The sequence below is a fragment of the Trachinotus anak genome, unplaced genomic scaffold, assembly GCF_046630095.1.
Source record: "Trachinotus anak isolate AG129_WGS33_773 ecotype Australia unplaced genomic scaffold, CSIRO_AGI_Tana_v1 ptg000007l, whole genome shotgun sequence".
Taxonomy (NCBI): domain Eukaryota; kingdom Metazoa; phylum Chordata; class Actinopteri; order Carangiformes; family Carangidae; genus Trachinotus; species Trachinotus anak.
The window spans coordinates 2,281,641-2,300,801 of record NW_027273858.1 but is presented as its reverse complement, the minus strand read 5'-3'; the positions used below and the strand labels follow the sequence as shown (position 1 = coordinate 2,300,801).

Sequence of the window (19,161 nt, the reverse complement as noted above, 5' to 3'; positions counted from 1 at the left end):
CGAGCCCAAAACTGTGTTTAGTGAGGTCACTGGGACTTTGACCTTTGACCTTTAAACACCAAACTCTAATCAGTACATCCTTGAGTCCAAGTGAACATTTGCGCCAAATTTGAAGAAATTCCCTGAAGGCGTTAATGAGATACTGCGTCTGATTTGAGGCGTTTCAGGATAATAAAACATTGTGCACTATAGAGCGACACCACATCTGTTACTGCGCCGCTGAGAGGAGCTGATAATTTAATCAATGCCTTTGAGTACGAGAGTTTTCAGAACCGCAAAACAATAAGGGTTTCTTTAATCCTCCTGAACAGCAACAAACCTTAATACTGGTAATAGAATACATGAGTTAATCCAACAGCAAATATCTCTCTAATATGCATCAATATGACATTACAAGTGATTTCATGCCATGATTATTCATATTTATTATAACAGGATAAACCATTTGAGATGCTCGGACTGTCTCTGCATCCTTCCTCCGCACTGAAAACAACGATGAGGGTGAACAAAGCCTCAACTACAACTGCTGTAAAACCATCAGCTGAGTTTCTTTCTGGTTCTTCCATCTAGTGGTTGAGAAAGGATTTACAGTGACTTAAATGTTCTCAGGAGAGTGAATGGGAAATGAGATGGAACAAGTTCTAGAGTTTAGAGTTCTGATGCTTCAGCTGCACTAAACACACGGCCACTACGAATAACTGATTGTTGTTCGTTTTATTGTCATTTAGTCATCTGAAACTATTTTACTTTACTTTTCAGTGGTTCTAAAGAAACTACAGGTTTGCTATTGTCCATGTTGCATAATTAATCAAATCACTGTTAAGCTGTATTTTACTTCATTGTACATCATTTCTTCTCTTTTCTATACTGAGGAGCCCTTGCTATGTCCTATATATGCAACAGTCTTTGTGGCCTTCTAGTGACCTGTAACTACTACATGAGAGCATAGACTCTGACCACAGAAGAACATTAACATGGTGTTAATGGTTTTTTTACTACTCCAGCCCAATATGACTTTAGTATATATATATAAATTTCTTAGTATGATGACTTTTTCTAAAGTGGCCATAAGAACCAAAAAACTAGTTACAGATTAAAACTGCATCCAGTTTGGTTTATGGTTTACGGTTTACGGTCACTTTGTACCGGCAAATAGTTTAATTTTTTTGTATCAAAATTTTGTAATAATAATGACTGAATCTTACTAAAACTGGTACAGCCATGAATGAGTCTGCAAAACAACTGAGAGATAGTTTTCGGCTTCAATTTATATATCAGTTCTTTGTGGTTTAAACTGAGTCACTGAGGCAAAACTATACAATAAACGCTGTCAATATCTGTCAATCATGACCAGATGAACCCCAGTAGAGTAAAAGTTCACCTCTGAGAGTTTGAAAAGAAGACAGAGGTTAGCTTTTTCATCATCAGGGTTCATCTCAGAGGCACTACTAATTAAGGAGCGACATGAGAAGCCTGTGAGGCATCATCCAGCACTTCCAAATCATACACTTCTGATTTATTTTTCAAATATGAACTTAAGTTACTATACTCTGACAAAAAAACACCGGAACTTCTTAAAACAGTTGTTTAATGAGTAGGTATCAATTTGTTCCCAGTGATGGATATCTCACTTTAAAAATGAGACTCTTTAAATTATTCAGCGAAGAGATAATGAGCAGACATCCCACACAGGGCCACGAAAACAACTCGCACTAGCCCGGCAGTCATCGGTGCACAGTTGGTAATGAAAACAGCATCACCCAAGTGGTGCAGAAAATTGCTGGGAAATGAGTGGAGGAGTTGAAAAGGTTGCACAGCTTCATTACAAGTCTTCTTGAGGGTAAAATAAGCAGTGGAGTTAGATAAAACTGCCAGAATCACTCAGCAAAAAAACAACAACAAAAAAAAAAGGTCCGGTAGTAGTTCATGTTCTCTCAGAGTCTCCAAACAACCTCCAGCTTACTGAGCTTATTGATCCTGAGACTGGAGGAACTTGAAAGGAGCATTGCAGTGTCTTTGGTTCTTTTATAGTCATAAGCAGGGAAATAAGCAGAGGATTCTCTTAAATCTTACCTGAGTAAGAAAAATGAAGCATTGCTGAAACAGTCAGCTGATTAATCAATTGATAGAAAATTAACTGACAGTTCATTCATTGTTTTTTCAATTATCGAACATTTGCAGTTTCAGCCTCTCAAGTGTGATGCTTTGTTGTTTTTTTTTAATTTCATATCATTTCAAATGGAACATCTTTAGGTTTTGGACTGTTGGTGCAAAAAAAATAAAAAAATAAAAGTGATTTCACATAAGAACTGAAGAAGAGCACATGCTGTTTAACATTATTGTGTCATGTAAATGTGCTAGATTTAGTCAAAAGGATCATTTTTATCTGCAGCCACGTGGTGGGCATTTTTGATTAATGTATTTAACAACAGATTCATCAATATAATGCTACAACTAACAATTCTGTTTATAATTGATTAAACTGATTTTGTCCATGAAGTGTAAGAAAATAATGAAGAATGATCCTCAGTTTCCCAGACCCCACGGTGAGGTCTTCAAATGTCCAAAATACAAAGATGTTCAATTTTTACAGTGATATAAAACTGAAAAGCAGCAAATCCTCACACCGAAGGAGCTGGAACAAATATGCTTTTGCTTGGGAAATTACTGTAACTTATCAATAATAAAGTAACTGTCCCCACTCTACTGAATGAGGGTATTAGTTTAAAGATCTAGCATTAAGATTACATTTGTTGTGGACTCAGGACCACCTAACAGATCAGGACCAAGAGGATGTGCTTGTCCCTTGCAGCCATGGTTGCATGTCAGCTTTTTTTGGTACTGCTTTTTTAGTCCTCTGACTCTTGATTTCAGATGGATCAACTGTCAAATTTATGTCTCATAAGATTAAACATTTGTCTTTTTTCTCTAAGAAAAACGAGCCCTGCATCCAGGAACAGTCACTTGCACATTAGCATACAAACACAGAGACAAACCAAAGCAGATTTTCCTTTTTTTTTTTTTTAATCATAAATCATTGGTTTACAAAACTGACACTCATGTGACACTGATTAGGTCGACATCACAACCTCTTGATTGAAAAACTAAGAAAAAAAATAGAAGCTCTTGCCAGATCACTTGACATATACTTGACATGTGAGTACAGGTGTGTATAATACAGTCTGTGTGTGTGTGTGTGTGTGTGTGGTCTATATTTGTGTTTGCCTGTGTATGTTGTTCACAGCCAGTCAGCAGAGCTGCTGTTAGGCGTCTCTGTAGTGTTTTTTCAGCGAACCGTCTGCGGCCTTGGTTGGTTTCCATGTGTCATTGCCATGGTGACTCACAAATGGTTGTCACAGCTACTTGGTTTCAATGCTCCTGGCGATCGTCCATCTGTCTGTCCGACTTTTGCCACGGCCGATCAGAGGCTGTGCAGCGGCTGTTCCCTGCTTTTGTTCTGCCCTCTGGGTGTTTCCTGGTGTGGTTGTCATGGTGATCTGGTGTTCAGCACCTGGACAGTCTTGCGGCCGTAGTGCCAGTAGCTATAGCCTGACGCTGCTGTTGTCACCGCTGTTACATACCTGCAGTAGAATACAACTCATGACATATACGGCACTTTAAAAAACACTTTTAATGAAGCTATCTGATTGGTCAGATTTTTATTTTTTTTAAATACTTCTAACAGCATCATTCTCCATTGTAGTAAGTTAATACTGTGTTATTTGAAGAATTATTAATCATCCTCCAGTGGCTGGTTATAGTTGGTTAATTAACTGTTACATTGAAAAACAATATAGTGAATTATTAAACTTGAAACTTGAATTAAAATGGGTCAATTAAATTCTATGTGTAAATTTTAACAAATTAAAATAACGTCAGTTGTTATGTCAGTCAGTCCATGAGTCCGTAGTAGATTCTCATGTAAATGTAGGTTACCATGACACGGTAAAGTGTTTGTCCTGAGTCTGATTTCTACTCCATCTCACTCTGAGTTGTAGATTGAAATGAGTCAGGCCACTTAACCTGAACACTCTGCTGGAACAAACAGCATTTATGTACTTGACTGGGATGAAACCATTTGCATTCAAAAACCCTCTGCACAATAACATTTTTTCTTTGTTGTAACCACCATGACGAAAAGTAAAGGACATCGTGGATATTGAGGTCAGATGAATGGCACCGGTGTGTGTATGTGTATGTAATAGACTGCGGTTTACCATATGCACTGCAGCAGGACACTGTCTGTATAATGGAAGACTGGAGCAGCCAGAGAAGCTGCAACCAGGAAGAGCTGGATGGCTGTGTTCACCTAACACAAACATAAAACACACAAAGACCCCGTAAGTCAGAATAAAAACAATATGACAGCACAAGACCCTTTCACATTTACAGACTAACTATTTCTCTAATAAAATAATAAAGTTTGGTTAATTATTTTTGTGCAGCTAAAACTAAAAGGAAAGAACTGTATTCTACACAGTCAAATGTATCAAAATGAATTATTCAGAAATTGTGGTGGAACCTTAAAGGAACATTTTCACAGTGAATTTTAATAAGCAATTTATTCATGCTAGATTAGCATCCATGGTGCTAATAATTCAGTATAAAGGATATACTGTTATATACTTGCAGATTCAACATCTTAATAAATTATTTTACGCCAATGGGATGCTAATTTCCACCAGTCCTGTCAGATCTATTAGTTTGGTCTCTTTCCTGACTGAAGCTTACAAGCCAGTATATTTTCATATATCTTTATTTGCAACAATACTTGGTTTACTGAGTAGATAGATAGATAGGTAGGTAGATAGATGATACTTTATTTACCCCCTTGGGGAAATTCAATTGTCCAGCAGCTCGTACATATATGCAGTTTAGATTTATAGTCCAGGTCATGAGTCATGAGGTGTTATACAGCCTGATGGCAGTGGGGACAAAGGATTTCCTGAACCGCTCAGTCCTGCAGCACAGGGCTGGTTTGAATAAGTTCAAATTGTAAATTTAATAAGATTATGACATTTGCATCCTTTGAAAACTCTGCAATAATGGGATGCACAAACTTTAATAATAATCAGTGTTCTACCTGCATATCCATCAACTCCTCATCAAAATGACAACAAACCCATTGCTGAGTAAAAATTCTGTAATAAACTGTGTCAGATTATCAGCCTCTCTATCGGTAACTGTCATGCACAAATTATAAGGAGTAACTAATGAGGAAAATCTAATAATAAAATAATTACACTCTCCTATCATATTCTGTGAGGCTCTAGTGTTGCCAAATCTCCACTTTAGTGCTGCAACGTACAAAATGTTTGAAGTCCACAGCACTGAGAGAGTGGGTGGTTCTGTGCGTGCATGTGTGTCTCACCTTGCTGAAAAGTGTGGGTTTGAGCTGCGCTGTGGTGTAGCAGGGGTTAAAAAATTTACTGAGTGTCACCTGAAAAAAAGAGAGGTTGAAATGTAAATGAATTTCCTCTTTGAGGTGTAATGTCATTGTAACCCGGACCACACTGACATCTCTTATTACTTTAGGCAGGTCTTCTACAAAATACCTTCAGTGTTCAAATTATATTGAACAGACACAAAAACGGAGAGTGGGATTTAACGTGTCTCACCGGTGGAGGTACGGTCTTGTATCTGACCCAGAACACAGCAGCTATCAAACCGATGTCTCTGAAAATCACCAGAGCCGTCAGTGGTGCTAAAACAGAGGAAAACAATAAATAATCTTGTGTTATCATCAATACAACTTTCAACAAAATGCAAAAAGATGGAAAAACACACAGCTCTTTAATTGGTCTTCCATTGTTATTGATCATTACTTTTACCTCTTTGCCTCATGAAATTAATAGCACACAAGTAGGGAGCGAAAAACAACATATACACAGAGTCCAGTACCTGGTATGAGATCAGCATAGGTGAGACTGATGTATAAAATACTGACGAGAATTTTGTCAGCCAGTGGGTCAAGAGCACTGCCCAGTGCAGACTTCTGAGTGGGCCATGTTCTGGCAATGTAGCCATCCAACTGAGTCAGAGAGAAAGAGACAGAGATGAAGGCATTGTCACAGAGCGGCTGAGTTCAAGTCAAATCTACAAATCAGACAGAAGAGAGTCTAAATAGATCAGGACAAAATAAGTCCATCCTTTTTCAAAACAATAATTCTCCTATTATAGGTTTATAGACTTTAGTTTCCATGTGTAAATATCTCAAGGCATAAACTATATGAATCCTCAACAAATGTACAATCCTGAACAGGTGAAAATAGACTGAACAGCACTACAGCATCTGTAACTGTGTACAGACATGTAACTCTAAGCTTGACCAACTGCTCAAGAACTGTTTTAGCATGTGTATCTATTTTACCAGGTCAGTAGCTCCAGCCAGTGTAAACAAAGCCAGACTGAGGTGAAAGTGCTGCTGGATGATCAGGTGACCCAGGAATGGAGCGAGCAAAATCCGACAAACACACAACAGGTTGGGGATTGTCCATGGGTTCTCATACTGCAGAAAAACAGATTAGATATATGCGTTACTCCATAGGTCAACAAGTCAGTGACATGTAACAGCACAGCAAGTAAATCAGCCTAAAAATATTCCAGCAACATTTCCTAATTTCTTTGGTGCAGGGAACTTTCTGCTCTAGTTTCTTTGGCAGCAACTTATATCTGAGTTTATATACAAATGCATTGTTCAGGGTTTCTGCAGTGTTCACCAGATTAGAGACACAGAACATAATCTAATACTCACTTAACAAAGTAGGATAAATAGAAATGAAAATAAATTATTAAATACATTAATTTATCAACATTTTCACATTTTTGTTAGTACTCTCCCAAAGTAATATATTATAATTATCATTAATTAATCATTAAACAAGACCTGGACATGCAGCAGAGGATGGGCGGAAAAAAAACTCACGTATTTAAAGCTCCTCAAATAAGTTTTACTACTGCCAACAACATGCTCAAAAATATTAGAACTTTGTAAATTAAATTCAAGACTGTATGAGAAAAGTGCAAATGTTTCTAGCTGAGCCTCTACCAGCAACATGCAGCCTGGCAGCAGCAATAATCTGACAATATAACATTACACCATTAACAGGACTTTCTGCTGCAGGACGAGCATTTCTACTTTAGCACGTTAGGCTGATAACTTACAGTAAAATTCACAATTTAAGGCTTGAACTGGTACCGGAGCACTTTTAATTTGTTGTTCTGCTAAAGGTCTGAAAACTCCCTCCTTCACTGACGCTGTGTTTACACCTGTGCACACTTTAAACAGGTGTCTTCCCGGTTGCATTACCCCTACCTGCTGCGCACGCGCGCGCGCACACACACACACACACACACACACACACACACACACACACACACACACACACACACACACACTTACTTCACGTTGCTACAGGCAACAGACTGACAGCTCTGGACTCACCAGCTCTTTGAACTTGAACAGTCCGTGTCCCGGTACCGCCCCGGCCTCGGCCCGGTCCGCGGGGCCGTGCTTCGTTTCCTCCGTCTTCCCACTGCAGAGCGCTCGAGCTGTGGGTGACAGCAGAGACCGGAAGCTGGCCGCCGACCTCTCGTGACCTCCCCGGTACCGGAGCACGGTGCTTTGCTCTAACCAGGCCGCCGGTCTCACCTGCTGGAGGATCCCGCCCCGGGTCCCTCCGAGCCCGAGGGGCCGCGACCCGCTCACCTGAGCCCGCCTCCGCCCCGCGAGCTCGGCGACAGGTGCGTGGCGCCATGACGCGGGCTCGAGCCAGCACACACTCGTACACCGCGCGGACAGCAGACAGCGAACATGTGCGATCCTCCGAAGACAAATCATCTTCATCATCATCATCACCACCACCTTCCCGACCCCTCCGTTACCGACCCGCTGGTCACGTACTGTCGGTGTCCGGCTGCATGGTGGAGCTCAGGAGTCTGACGGTCGGAGCGAAGAGTCACAGCTGAGGCCAGCAGGCTGCCATGTTGCCGTAAACCGATACGGCACACGACCGTCGTAAAATCGCCAGTGAGACTTTCCTCGACGAGGCTTTTATTTTGAAATTTAGAATTAGAACTACGAGTAAGAGAAAGGAAAGTTTTTAAAATACCTCTGAAATGAATATTGTAAAAATTCAACCACGAGTTTTAGAGGTTTGCTGTTCATAAAAATAGTAAATATTAGTAACAATTTGTTTAATCATTTATTAGAGAAGTCCTTGGAGGAACTATGAAATTTGGCACAGTTATAGAGGAAAAAGAGGCAAAGATCTCAGACAATAATTTAAGTGTAGTTATTTGATATGAGTTTAAAGGTCATTGCTGAGCTTCAAGAACTGCTCCACAAACAAACAACAAAAAAAAAAAATGGGCAAAGCTTTATTTTATGCATCTTTGTTTTCCTAATAATTCTCCAATACTTGCCATTATTATTTTCTGGTTGTACAAAGAAAAGGGAAGACAGATGCAGTGTTCAATTAATTAATTTGAATTACTAGAGTCTTTTAGTCAGTGTGCAGCAGGTCAGCTAATAACACAAAAATGTTAAATTTGCTTACATCCAAACATCCAAACATTCATTCATTTTTATATATATTATTTAAATGGAACAGTTCTTTCAAGAAAATTCCTATTTCCCCTATAATTTGTATCATGTTTTTTTTTTGTAACCAGGTAAGTGACCAAGTGAGTTATTGGAACATTATTAGGAAAATACAGACTGGTGAAATAAAGCAATAGGTTATCTAAATATTTAATGTTTTGTGGTAATTGTATTCCAAAAGCACTTTGTCAAACCCATTTTGTAATGTGTGAATGTGAAAACGAAACAAAAAATGCTCTTATTTCCAGAAAAATAAAATTATTTATTAACTGAATGTTTTGTGTTAGCTTACAAATTGCATACCATACACAGAGTAACCATAAAAAGCAGATACCACAGTTTTGGATACTTAAATCAAGACAAGTGAAAAAAAAAAAAAATTCTGTGATGGTTCAGTGTTTGAGCTGAATGAAAAACAACCACAGTGGATGAATGTTCACTGTGTCAACTGGTATCAAGCAGCTACTGGTCGTACTGAGCACAGCAGAAACTGCTCTACAGACCGAGGACAAGCTGCATCACTGGAAGCAACTGTTTCAATTAAATTGGTTTTTACCAAGCTACTTAACACCAAACATTTACGCATAAATACATATGTCATTTTATGTACATAAATATAACAGTGAATAAATATAGTACATTTTCAAAAGTGTTTCTAGTACCAAGTTATCTGTGTGGAAAACAAATCATATAAAGTGTATAATGACCTCTTAAATATTTATCACATATAAGTACATCATTTCCTCCAGATGCTCAGTGCATCATCAGAGACCTTACTTTGAAAATATTGGAAAAACAAGGTTCAGTGACAGCTGTTGTTTGAAACAGTCACCATCTACTGTTAAAACAACACAAAAGCACATGACTGTTAACATAAACCAGTCTAAACCCAGATATGATTTTATTTTTTTAAATAATAATAATAATAATAATAATAATAATAATATAAAAAGTTATTCATATAACATTATTATTATTATTATTTAGATAATAGTATCTGTGACACATCACATCATTGATGGTGGATCTTGAGTAATGTCTGTGGTGTCTAATGCAATTAAATCCAAATCAAGTCATACATTTGTTCAGTTTGAAGTTTTCATGTGTAAAGAAATGCAGACCATTTCAGCAGAGAGTGTGCACAGGAGTCAGACCAGCTTAGTTCCTTTTTTTTTTTAGCAGGAAGTTTGTACTCATTCAGGAAACTGGTTTTTGTGAGGTGCTGCAGAGCAATGCTTTCTCAGCAGTGAGATGATCTCTCCTGTCTTTGTCAGTTGTGGTTGTTAAGAAAGGTCATACTGTAGTCTGCTGGTTGGTGAAAGCGGTCTGGATATCAAGTAGTTTTTTTTTTTTCTTTTCTATAGAGAGATACCCTTTTCATTAATCCCAGACACTGACCTTGTAGTGAGGTTTGCAGGCAGGAGCAGGCACATATTCTGAGTCTGTTACAGCTGCCAGTGATCAGACTGTCTGCAGCTGGTACAGCTTGGCTCCTTTCTTCAGCAGGAAACCCTGATCATTCAGAGAACTCACCAGACCTTCAAAGTCCATCACCTGCGAGGTATAGATGTTTGAGTAAAAAAATAAATAAGCAAGAATACAGTGTGATAATAGTGTTTTTAGTGTAGCACCAGCATGGAGACCAAATCAAGACCTGAATTAATAAGCAAGTTTGTGGTGAAACGCTACAGAAATCTCTGTAGACAAAAGGTGACAACTTTGCCTTGATGACAGAACCAGCCACCAGTTGGATAAGAAGCTAATTTCTCACAGAGGGTGAGTGAAAATGTCAGCGTGCTTTCACCTTGATGTTCATTCGGTCGGCGATACTTCGAAGCATCTGTAGGTCAAACTGCTTCTGATTGGTCCTCTGTGCGTGAGAGTGCAGCGCGTTGATCAGCCGTTTTGCAGCACTGCGCTGACTCATGCCTGACCCCAGCTGAGAGCGTTCAAAGTCCAGATTGCCCAGACCATCTGAATATGTATCAGCCAGACTGCCAAACACAACACAACACACGAACACAACACAAATACAATTTTTAAATCCTGGGCTGTATATGTACTGTAAGACAAAACCTTAATGTTCTTTCTAGATGCCTTCACACTTACCAGTTCTGTAATGGTTTTGTATGAGTGTATTACTATGTGAGATATTTTATTTTAAATTCTACATTTTATGCTGTAATGAATTAAGACTTTTTTATCTTTCAGAGGACTAAATGGAACTGATCAGACAAATTGAGATGCTACATGCAAGAGCAACATGCGGACAACTGTTACCTCTGCAAATCTAAGCTTCCTCTCCCTAAATCTCTTCAATTAACTATCTGAGGTGACACATACACACTGATAATAAAACAGCTGGTTAATTAATGGATTAGTTGATTGAAGACCAAAGGATTAATAGGTTAATTAAGAAAAAGAGTCAGCAGATTATTCAATAGAGACCATAATTGTCAGTTGCAGCCCTAGTACACACAAAAACTCCTGTAGTGTCACCTGTGCTTCATGATCTCCACCACATCCTCAGCATCACTCTTGGTAGCCGTCTCTCTGAGGTCCAACCTGGCTCTTGCCTGCACAAAAACACACAACCACATACAGTCACTTAGTGGTACATTAATGGGAAAATGATTCCTTGTATTAGCCTCAAGCTCTAGCATAAAAAGCAGATGTCTTTATTCATCGCATGCTGCAAGGTGTGATGGGTAAATACACTGACAGCCACAGAGACAGAAACCTACCTCAGTCAGTCTAATTAAGGACTCCAGTTGTCGTGTGGTGATGGGTGTGGAGTCAGCAGAGTGCGCCTGAGATCTTAGTGACAGGTAGAAGTCCTGAAGTGTTTGTGCTGCTTCAGGAGAGAGCGAGGGATGGACGTACTGACGAGCATAGCTGATGTACTTCCTTAACAAGCAGGCTGGAATGGGGTCTAGAGTTTCACCTGCAGGGATCTTCAAACGAACACATGTGATACATAAATACAAAGATTTTTTGACAGATATGAATTTCCTTTTTGTGTGCACAGCGCTGGTCTGTGTTTACCTGCAAACGTTCAGACAGCGGCATGTCTGAGTGTTCCAGCAGGATGGAGGTGTCCATTTCTCTGTGGGCTCTGGTGACTACAGCACTGCTGGTTCTGCCTCCTCCTGCCCTATTTGCCATGACGTGCTCTGACAGTCGGCGGTCATGTGACTCATCTGGGATGTCCAGGAGGAGGAAGACAACGTCAAAGCGAGAGAGGAGAGCTGAGCCCATTCTAAAAACATGAATACACAACTTCAAGTCAATTTACAGACAGTTATATCCTCCAGCAGTAGCAAAAAAATGCATTTCATTTACTGAACGACTGCTGAGTTAACGTACTTCAGATTCTCAGAGACAGTCTTGCCTCTGTTGTAATGTCCTCCAACTGGGTTCGCAGCAGCTACGACTGACGTCCTGGCAGGCAGAGAGGAAACTATTCCAGCTTTAGCCAGGCTCACAGACTGCTGCTCCATGGCCTCCAGCAGAGCCTGCTGCTGGTTGCCTAACTTATCAAACTCGTCAATGCAGCACAGACCTAAAGAGAACAGGCAGAGAAGGAATAAAAGGTTGCTTGGGTCGGTGAAGTGAGCCCAGTCAGGGTACACGCACACACCTGGAACATGACGATCCACCAGCATTCGTCCCGGTGCACCTGATGGCCAGTCTGACTATGAAGGGTTTTGTTGTAATGATAACTAGTTACTTCCACTTCTTGTATCCTTCGTTTCAAATTAAAAGCCCTACATAGAGCTGTGTAATTGCGTCTTCATGTCATTGCAGAGGCAGCAAGAACATTGCAATAGTGGGCCGCCAGACAGACAGACAGACAGACAGACAGACAGACAGACACACACACACACTCTCTTTCCCACCTTGGTCAGCCAGCACCAAGGCTCCAGCCTCCAAAGCATAATCCCCTGTTCCTGTGTCTCGGGATAAACTCACTGTTAGTCCTAAAATAAATAAATAAATAAAAAAAATTAATTAAAATAAATTAATATTACATTCCCTGTTTGGTTATGTTGTAACAGATCTGAATAGCTGTTCAGAGTTAGCCCAATATAACATAATATCGGGGGACTAGTACTGATAATTTACCTGTGGTGCTGGTACTGTTGCCACACACATAAATTCCTCTGGGAGCAACATTACACACTGCCTACACAGAGAAAAACACAAACACACACACATGTTATGGAGTAACAAAGTGGCATTGTTGAAATCTCTGCCAGATGTTCAGAGTGTTTTGTTACACACTGTGTTACCTGTAACATCTGACTCTTTCCCAGTCCTGGGTCTCCCACCATCAGGATGTGTGGGTCTCCTCTGACTGGAACACTGTTCTTGTCTGTGTGTTTCTGTCTCCCTCCAAACAGCGCCAATGCCAGAGCAGCCTTCACCAGCTAGGGACACACAAGAAAACAGATCCGAAATCCCTGTTTATCAGGAGTCCATGGTCTTACTGTGTTCAACAAAATCATAACTGTCCCTTTGTGATGAAAATGCTGTTGGTGATCTTAATTTTGTTAAAAGTGCAGTGCATTGCACAACTCACGAGATGGCCGTAGATGACAGGACACAAGGAGCTGAAAGAGGGACACAGAGAAAGAGTGTTTGGTCTTAATTTAAGTTAACAGCACAGTGTTAAAATAGCACTAAAAAGGATTGAAATGACCCATTATTCAAACTCTGTGGTTCAGGTCATATTAAAGCTACATGTAACACTGTAGGTAGAACTATCTTACTGTACTATGAGTCTCAGTAAGTCAGGCTGAGACTGGATCTCCTGGACGGCATACAGCTCCTTCAGACTGAACTCCTCCCCTCCAGAGTGATCTTCAAGTGACCCTCCTGACCCCTGACCTGACTTGGATTGCTGTCCTACACATTAAGAAGAAATAACACCTTTCTGCACTGTTTATACATATATATATATATATATATATATATATATATATATATATACACACACACACACACACACACACACACACACAATTGAAGACCAACTCAAAAATAAATTACAACACACAAGCTGCAGTACCTTTAGTATTACTCACTGACGTGGCTTCAAGGTAGAGGAGGAACATACACTGATCCTTATTCCCTCGGTAACTACCTGTGACAGTGGTTGTAAAAGCAAGAGACCAATACATATTAATTTCATACTTAATATAGTTTGATAGTTTATATATATTTACAGTGGACTCCTCACATATATACAGTATATATTTAACCTCCTACCCTATTTGTGTTGTGAGTGCGTTTTTTTTTTACCATCGTTGGTAACTCTAACTATCCCTGTCACAGTAACAGTGTCTCCAGGGACGCAGCTGTCACAGAGGTCAGAGGTCAGGTGACACTCCACAGTGCGCGGGATTCGGCCAGTCTCCCTCTGTTCTCCACCCATCAGCTCCTGCACCCTGAAGTAGCACAAAAATAAAATCTGAATATGCTCTGAGAAAAGCTGGGACTTGTTCACATTATTCACTTTTTATTAGAGGTAACTTGTGGCAACATTTCGTGCATCCTCTGATAAAGCATGTTGTGCAAAGTGCACTTGGCACGATGAGCAGCTGCAGTAGCTGCCACTCTGATACACAGGATATCTCTCAAAATCCTGCGTCTCCTGTAATTCCCCCAATGCCCTCCCAGTCCCTACTCACTCTTTTCGATCAGAGAAACAGGACTTGAACACATTCCCTCTGTTCTGATTCATATTGTTGTTGTTTTCATGACAGCAGCTTTTCTAGTGCCCAACTTTAAATGGTGTCTCCTCTTTCTTATGATCAGAAAGAACAACTTTAAACCGTCTGTCACAGACCACTGCTGGAACCAATAAAGCCCTCAACTAACTTTTAGTTGGCCACATCTCACCATAGTTTTTCACTGTTGTTTGTTCAATTGCGTACACATGCACATGATATACTTACTTGATAATCTGCCAGTCTACAGTGTGTGTAAGAGGAGAACTGCGGCTGGGGGTGAAGGAACGACTGCGACAGTCAGGCTGGATACACTAGGTGATAAAAGACACAGGTACAAACACACAAATGTAAATCTTAATAATAAAGTGCTGTCAAAGTGACAAAGGACACTGTATTACTTCATATTACTTGTGTATAATAAATCATGGCTACATTAGAATACAGAAAAGATTTTGTGTGTGTGTGTGTGGGTATGCATACCTTAGTAGGTGTTGCGTATTTCCCATGCTGCAGTGGCAGAGACTGTGTGTGTGAGCAGCCCAGGCATCTGAAGGCCATCCGGGTACAGAAAGGTCTGATGTTGCTAACTCTGACCACAGTTCCCTTCACACAAACCAGCCGCCCAAACACACTGGCACGCAATGTCCGCAGAGGAGTCAGCGGTTCATAGTTATACAGCCTGTGGATAATTTACACAAACAAAGTCATCTTCATTCATGGTCTGCAGTGGCACAGGTGTCAGGCTAGAAACTGATTGCGTATCACTGTGTGCATCACCTCGCGCTAATGTGAGGGATGTTGATGATTGGTGTGGTAACAGGAAGCTCTTCCCCTTGCAACTCAGCAGCTTGTTTCTCCAAATCTATAGTCAACACCTGAAACGCACACGCACACGCACACACACACACACACACACAATCAGACTGGGACTTGATCTCTCAGCACAGCTCTTAACACACCTAACAGATAAAAGTTTCAGTTTCAGAGAGAGAGAGGGAGAGAGACAATTGCTAATAATGAAGAAATGTAAAGAATGAATTTTTAGTGTTAATTGTCACATTAAATATTCATTTACCAAAAGGCTCGTGAGTATTTTATAAACTAGAGACATTCATGGTGTGTATTTGTTCTGAAAGGTTCTAACTTGCAGATCACAACATGTGTGTAACAGCAACTTCATGCATGTACCTGGTGAATGGCCACTCCCAAACAGCTGAGTATCAACTCTGGCTGTTCCTTCAGCTCTGTGGTTAGGTCAGGAAGTGCTTTACGCACATGCTTGTCTCCGGTCAAGTCTGCATAATCCACCAGAACACTGCCCTGACGCTCAATCTCATCCTGTACACAAGAGAATACTCCTTCTGACTGGTATGGAAAATGACCCTTCCCCTGTCATTAATACCTAGATAAATAGTGTCCAACAGTCAGACAGACTGACCTTGTCATACAAGTGAATCTTAGAAGTGAAATATTTCTCAAACACTTTGATCTTCTCCACACTAGGGGCGCTCTTTATGAAGCCTGCACATAAAATGACACATTAAGACACACACAGATCAAAGACGCAAAGAAAGTCACATGATCATGACCATTATGCAACCCGCATCATCATGTGAAAACAGAGCTGCACATGTACCTTCTGTGAAATAGTGTGCCCATCCTTTGTACGGACACAATGCATCTAGGGTAGTCTGACAAACAGCTGGAGACAGAGAGCAGTCAGTCAGCAGTGTAAATGTTGTAAATTTCTTTCAGCTCATGTAAAATAATCCCCCCCCCTCCCACACTCCCCTTTCTGTGCCAAACAAAGCACATGCAGATTTACTGGATTTATGTAATGTGCAAGAAAATGGAGCTCACCTCTCTGAGTGCTGAAGGTATTACCCGATCCTCCTGACCCAAGACCACCTCCACCTCTCCACCCTCCTCCTCCTGAACCCCTTCCTCCTCCTGATCCGCCTCTCCATGGTCTACTCCTCCATCCTCCACCTCTCCATCCTCCCCCACCTCCTCTCCACCCGCTACCTCCACCTCTCCATCCTCCCCCACCTCCTCTCCATCCACCACCACCACCACCACGACCTCCCCCTCCTCCTCCTCCTCCTCCTCCTCCTCCTCCTCTTCCTCTCCATCCTCCACTCCCACCCCTCCATGAGCCTCTCCTGGATTCCTCCCCAGTCATTGTTTTCCTAAGATAAAGCAGGAAGGAGAAACAGAGCAAGAAGCAGTGAGAGCGACAGTGAGGAAAAAAGCAAGTCAATCATTCAGCTACATCACAACCACAGGCAGTGATCAGGCTCCAACCACACCATCATCCTAGAAGTTATCTGCTACATAATTTGGTTGGTGACATATATTTATTTCCACATCCAGGGACAGGTGCCACCAGCATGCATGTTCAATGAATGAATGCCAAAATAAGAATGAGAAAATCTCACCTGTGTAAATTAAAAGAAAACTGTCTTAGGTAAGTGTAACATGTGCGGTACTATAATAGCTTATTTTAATGTTTAATATATGCTTCTAACATTTAAGAGTGTTTTAAAAACTCTCACGTTTCCCTGTTCACTCTAATTTACTTACTGCCCAAAATAAACTGCTGTGTTCTCTGTTCTCACAGAACTCCATTAAAAAAACTAGTAATTTAGTGTCACCTTTCTTAACAGCAAAACATGTCCACTTCGTGCAGACCAAATGACACTCTTTAGAGAACACGTTTAACAAAGCCAAACTACCTGGGTACAAACCAGCTATTAAGTTTCTGTAATCGTCTATTGCGGTAAAATATAATCATATTTATTTAGACGTGTACTAGCTAGTAAGGCTCGATCATAGCTTTCACAACTTCCCATTAAATGGGAACAAACACTTGAAAAAAATCAACGTGGTGTACTAAGTTAATGTCAAATTTTACCACCGCAAACACGCTGTAAAATGTGTTAAATAATTTTTCGAATTAAAACCTACTTTAACGTTAACAACGTTTATTTTAGCGTCAACATCATCCTAGCTAAACTGTTATCTGTCACCGATTAGATTTTATGACTTGTTCCGGTAAAACGCTGTAAAAGTGTGATACGAACCTTTCGCTTTGCCTCAAGTGAAATAGTTTGACGATGACAGAAACTCACAAGTTTGCTAAATTGACTGAAATTAAACCGGTTCTGAGAACTGACACGCTGATGTTTACACTAACGTCAAAGTTCCCTCCATTGGCGCTGAAACTTCTTCTTCTGCTTTTAATTGCAGCAGATTGCGCTCTCAGGCGTTGTACTGCCCCCGGAGGCCACCACAGGTACTGCAGATACAAACACCGGCTGGCAATGGGGCCAATACTCTGAATTAAGTTCATAATCTCCTGTGTTTTTCTGTAGGTTTTTGTGGGCATTTTTATTTATTTATTCAAAATGTCATAGATTCACATATGAAGTCAGATTAACAGCTTTAGTTGTACTATTTGTATTTGTATGATATATTTTGTATTATATTTACAACTAAAGACCAGATATCACCCACTGTTAAATATCATCCACATCGGATAATCAAAATCATTAAAATTACCTTTGCATCATTTGACTCATCACTATATCGGAACAGACTATTATGATGTTGAGTAGAAGAACTTTGAGTAAGAGGACGGGAGTCTTTGAAAGCAGCTATGACAGATATAACCCAATTTAAAGGATTATTTAAAGCAGATTTGCTGTGATTTTGCCATATAATGACCCTTACAGAAAACAGCCCTCTGTCGCTCTCTTCTGGACATTTTGTGTCATTACAATAGAAGCTTTAAAATATATATTATGGAGTTGAATTCTGTATTGACACAAACACTTAACAAAAGTAAGATTAAGATTAGTGACTACAAGACTTCACATGTATTCACACATGCACATAAATACACACATGCATGTGAGCATGAATGGATTACTGAAAGGGTTTATTGGACACAGGGGCACCATGACCCCTGACAAAGCACAAAGAGACACAAGATGACTAAAAAAACACACAAAACAACCACAAAAAGACAAAATAACCAAAAAGACTGCTCTTGAATCTGCAGCTTTCGCTCTTGTTTATGAATGGTGGGGAGTCATTTATCTGTGTTTGTGAGCCAGTGCGCACAAAAACACACAACCTCACACTGTCCAGGGTTGCAGGGAGAACAAGGACCATCATTCACATAAATAGATTCGAGATTAATTTTATTATCATTGCACCAAGTACAATAGGTGGCCCGTAAAACAAGATGCAGTTTAGCATCTAACCAGAAGGTACAAACATTTTCTGAACTGAAATTGGACCACAAAGATAAATGCTTGAGAGCAAACACGCTCACACACGCTCTCGAGGGAGTGGCTTGGAGGGGACAGAAAGACAGAACAAACAAGGAGGAAAATCAATACCTGAACTACTGTGGCCTGGAGTAGTTAGTGGTAATCGCAGAGGGCTGAGAGGGATGGATGTGCATACACACGGACACACACATACACACACACATACACACAAGAAAAGGAAGACAGATAGTGAAACAGGTTGTTGCTAAGGTCAAAAACAGCTCTTCTATGGCAAGAAGACAAAGTAATAAAGATAGAGTGAGAAATACTGGCTCCTAATTCAACCTTATCATTATCGTTATAACACTGAGAGATGAAATAATATCACTTATTGTGTGTGTGTGTGTGTGTGTGTGTGTGTGTGTGTCCTGAGTCATCTATTCACACACCTGCTGTGCTGAGTGGAGAGAGATGTAGAAACTGAAGTGCTATCTAACCATCTCCGCAGAGAGATGGATGTAAAGATGATCGGGAGCAAGGTGATTGA

General features: G+C 40.3%; 2 protein-coding genes across 2 annotated transcripts; both read right to left on the bottom strand.

The window, feature by feature from the left end:
* Nucleotides 1-1,494: 1,494 nt before the first annotated feature.
* crls1 (cardiolipin synthase 1) lies at nucleotides 1,495-7,996 on the bottom strand. The gene is made up of 7 exons (XM_071479898.1): nucleotides 7,445-7,996; nucleotides 6,371-6,508; nucleotides 5,902-6,031; nucleotides 5,619-5,704; nucleotides 5,372-5,440; nucleotides 4,218-4,309; nucleotides 1,495-3,581 (listed from the first exon to the last, which is right to left on the bottom strand). The coding sequence occupies exons 1-7, from the start codon at nucleotides 7,853-7,855 to the stop codon at nucleotides 3,488-3,490; spliced, it is 1,020 nt and encodes a 339-aa protein (XP_071335999.1). The 5' UTR covers nucleotides 7,856-7,996; the 3' UTR covers nucleotides 1,495-3,487.
* An 839-nt stretch (nucleotides 7,997-8,835) lies between these two features.
* Nucleotides 8,836-17,571, bottom strand: mcm8 (minichromosome maintenance 8 homologous recombination repair factor). Its single transcript, XM_071479897.1, has 21 exons — nucleotides 17,421-17,571; nucleotides 16,198-16,526; nucleotides 15,974-16,039; nucleotides 15,776-15,858; nucleotides 15,526-15,675; nucleotides 15,115-15,212; nucleotides 14,818-15,016; nucleotides 14,563-14,648; nucleotides 13,907-14,052; nucleotides 13,674-13,748; nucleotides 13,375-13,510; nucleotides 13,185-13,215; nucleotides 12,895-13,032; nucleotides 12,728-12,788; nucleotides 12,502-12,582; nucleotides 11,969-12,164; nucleotides 11,648-11,861; nucleotides 11,347-11,556; nucleotides 11,102-11,178; nucleotides 10,407-10,596; nucleotides 8,836-10,156 (listed from the first exon to the last, which is right to left on the bottom strand). Exons 2-21 carry the CDS (start codon nucleotides 16,517-16,519, stop codon nucleotides 10,064-10,066), a joined length of 2,652 nt encoding a protein of 883 aa, XP_071335998.1. The 5' UTR covers nucleotides 16,520-16,526; nucleotides 17,421-17,571; the 3' UTR covers nucleotides 8,836-10,063.
* Nucleotides 17,572-19,161: the final 1,590 nt, after the last annotated feature.